Source organism: Bison bison, unplaced genomic scaffold (assembly GCF_000754665.1).
Source record: "Bison bison bison isolate TAMUID 2011002044 unplaced genomic scaffold, Bison_UMD1.0 scf7180017864089, whole genome shotgun sequence".
NCBI lineage: Eukaryota > Metazoa > Chordata > Mammalia > Artiodactyla > Bovidae > Bison > Bison bison.
The window spans coordinates 196,094-198,562 of NW_011494661.1; the positions used below are offsets into that span (position 1 = coordinate 196,094).

The window sequence follows — 2,469 nt, forward strand, 5'->3', positions numbered from 1 at the left end:
GAGGTCCGCGCCGCCGTCGCGCGGCGCCGCCGGGCGGGCGGCCCGAAGCCCTCGTGACCGTAGCAGCGCAGCGCCGCCTCCTCGTAGGCCTCCAGGATGGTCTGGCGCTCCTCGGGCGTGAAGTCCATGGAGAAGGGGTGCACCTGCAGGATGTGCCGCTTGATGGTGCTGACCTTGAGCGTGGCCAGCGCGCCCCCGCACACCATGCACACCAGGCCGCGCCGGCTGCCGTCGTAGTCCATCAGGTACTCGCCCCGCCAGCGCGGCTGGTAGTTCCGCCGCTGCTCTCGGCTGCGGGGCGGGGGAGGTGGGGGCGGCGGCGGCGGCGGCGGAGGGAAGGCGAGTCGCCCCGGGATCCGGGCCGTCCTCGTCGTCCTCCTCTTCTTCCGCCTGCCGCTCCGACGGTTCCCCGGGGGAGAGCGGGACGTCGCCTAGGACGGAACAAAGGACCGCGCTGGAGCGTCCCGGCCTCGTCGACCCCCCCTACCGTGCCCCTCGGTGCTGCCAGCCTCCCGTCTCCCCTTCGACCTTCTACTGTCCCCCACCCGCCTTCTACCCCTAGCCCCTCTCCCTCTCCACCTGCTCTGACCCAGCTCACCCCACCACTCCTCCTCCTCCTCTGGCTGCTCCTTCTCTGCCCCTCCCCCCTCCTCGGAGGCTGCGGCTGTGCTGGGTGCGGCGGGGTCCCCGGGCGATTCGGGGCAGGGCAGCCCCATGGCCAGCAGGTGGGCGGCCTTCTCGCTCCACTCCTGGGCGATGAGGGCCCCGACTGGCCCGCCGAGGCGCGCCGAGCCCGGGTGGCGCCGGCGGATGTGCCGCTTGATGGTGCTCATCTTGAGCGAGGCCAGCGCGCCCCCGCATGCCAGGCACACCAGGCCGCGCCGGCCGCCGTCCAACTCCAAGAGGTACTCCAGCCGCCAGCGCTCCGGGCAGTAGCGGCGGGGGTCGCGGCCCCGCGCAGACCGGCCAGGGACCCCCACCCTCTCGCCCTCCTCCGGCTCCTCCTCCCCTGCCGGCCCGGGCACCCTCTCAGGGACCCAGCCAGCCTCTTCCTTTACGTCTGGGAGGCTGAGATCCTGAGAGGACTGGGCTCCAGCAGCGGGGGCCGGGTCCCGGCTCTTGCTGGTCAGGTCCTGGGGGACGAGGTCATCGTCTGTTGGGGAAGGGGTGAGGGAGAGGGGCTCAGCTTGCTGGCTGGGTTGCCCTTACCCACGAAGAGGGGGTCCCTTGCTTCTCATCCCAGCCCTAAGCTAGAAGCCCCACCAGAATCTGTATGCGTGTCTATGGGGGCACCGTGGTGTGGGAGGGGTATGTGTGTCTGTGTTGAGGGGGGCGAGATGAGTCCCCCGCCACAACCAGGACCTCTGTGTGTGTGTCTGGGAGGTGTGGGTGTCTATGTGGGGGGAGGGGCGTGTGTGTGTATCTATGTGGAGGCAGGGAGAGATGAGTCACTCCCAGTTTTGGCCACAGACCTCACTTTGCAGCCCTTATATGAAGGGGTCCTGGCCATGAGAGGGGCCTCGCACCTGGTGAGGACTGGGTGAGCTCAGACAGCGCCTCCGGCTGGCCACCCGAGGCCTGCAGCAGGGCACTACGCTGGGGGGCCCTGCGCTGGGGGCCACGGAGCCCCAGGCAGCTGGGGTGCACCTCCAGCACGTGGGCACGGATGTCATCCAGCTGCAAGCTGGGCAGTGCCCGGCCACAGGCCATGCACACCAGCCGGTTCCCCCGCGGGTCATAGTCCATGAGACACTCTGCCCGGAACCAGTTCTGCAGGGACTCCTTCAGCCTCCGCTCCAGCCGCCGGGCACCCAGCCCCCTGCTGCCCCCAGCCCTCCGGGAGGCAGAGAGGCACCCACGCCGAGCCCGGGGTGCCCCTGGGCCCCCTCGCCTCTGGCGCCGGCTGCCCCCACCAGCTGGGGCTTTGCCTGAAAGGGTTGGAGGGAGGGAAGGGACTGAGATACTGGCCCTCTGGGAGAGCCCCCCCGACCACAGCCAGGACCTCCAGCCACAGGCCTCTCCCTCACTCTGACTCTGAGTCCTTTGCCTAAACTTTGCCCTTCCCTTCCTCTCCCCTCAAGTCTTAACTCCTTCATCTCCTAATCCGCCTGCACACAAACCCTCAGCCCGACCCGACTCCCCCCCAGGTCCAGATTCTAGACCCTTCCCTAGACTTCACTGTCATACCTTTCCAGTACCCTCTGCTCCCAGGCCTCTCTCCAGCCTCCACTCCCTGGATCCTTCTAAAACTACAGAATGTCAAAACTGTCTGCAATACTGGAGATCTTGTCCTATGGTCCCTCACCTACTACTGTCCAATAAGCAGAGCTCACCCCAAAAGCAAGCAGTAGCTTGCTCCAGGAAACCAGCTAGTTGGCCAGGAAGCCCGGGCTGGCCCCACCTGGCCCCATCCACCACCCAGGCCCCAGCTTCCCCAAGTCGGACATTACCTGGGCCCTTGGGCAGGCT

At 67.9% G+C, this 2,469-nt stretch overlaps 1 protein-coding gene across 1 annotated transcript in view; it reads right to left on the reverse strand.

Annotated features, from left to right (window-relative positions):
* LOC104987242 (chromosome unknown open reading frame, human C11orf95) overlaps positions 1-2,469 on the reverse strand; it is a gene marked incomplete at its 3' end in the record, with an annotated part of 8,700 nt that continues 6,231 nt past the window's right edge. The window contains 5 exon segments of the mRNA XM_010838084.1: positions 1-30; positions 33-344; positions 346-431; positions 599-1,153; positions 1,527-1,949. Coding sequence (XP_010836386.1) covers positions 1-30; positions 33-344; positions 346-431; positions 599-1,153; positions 1,527-1,949 — 1,406 coding nt within the window.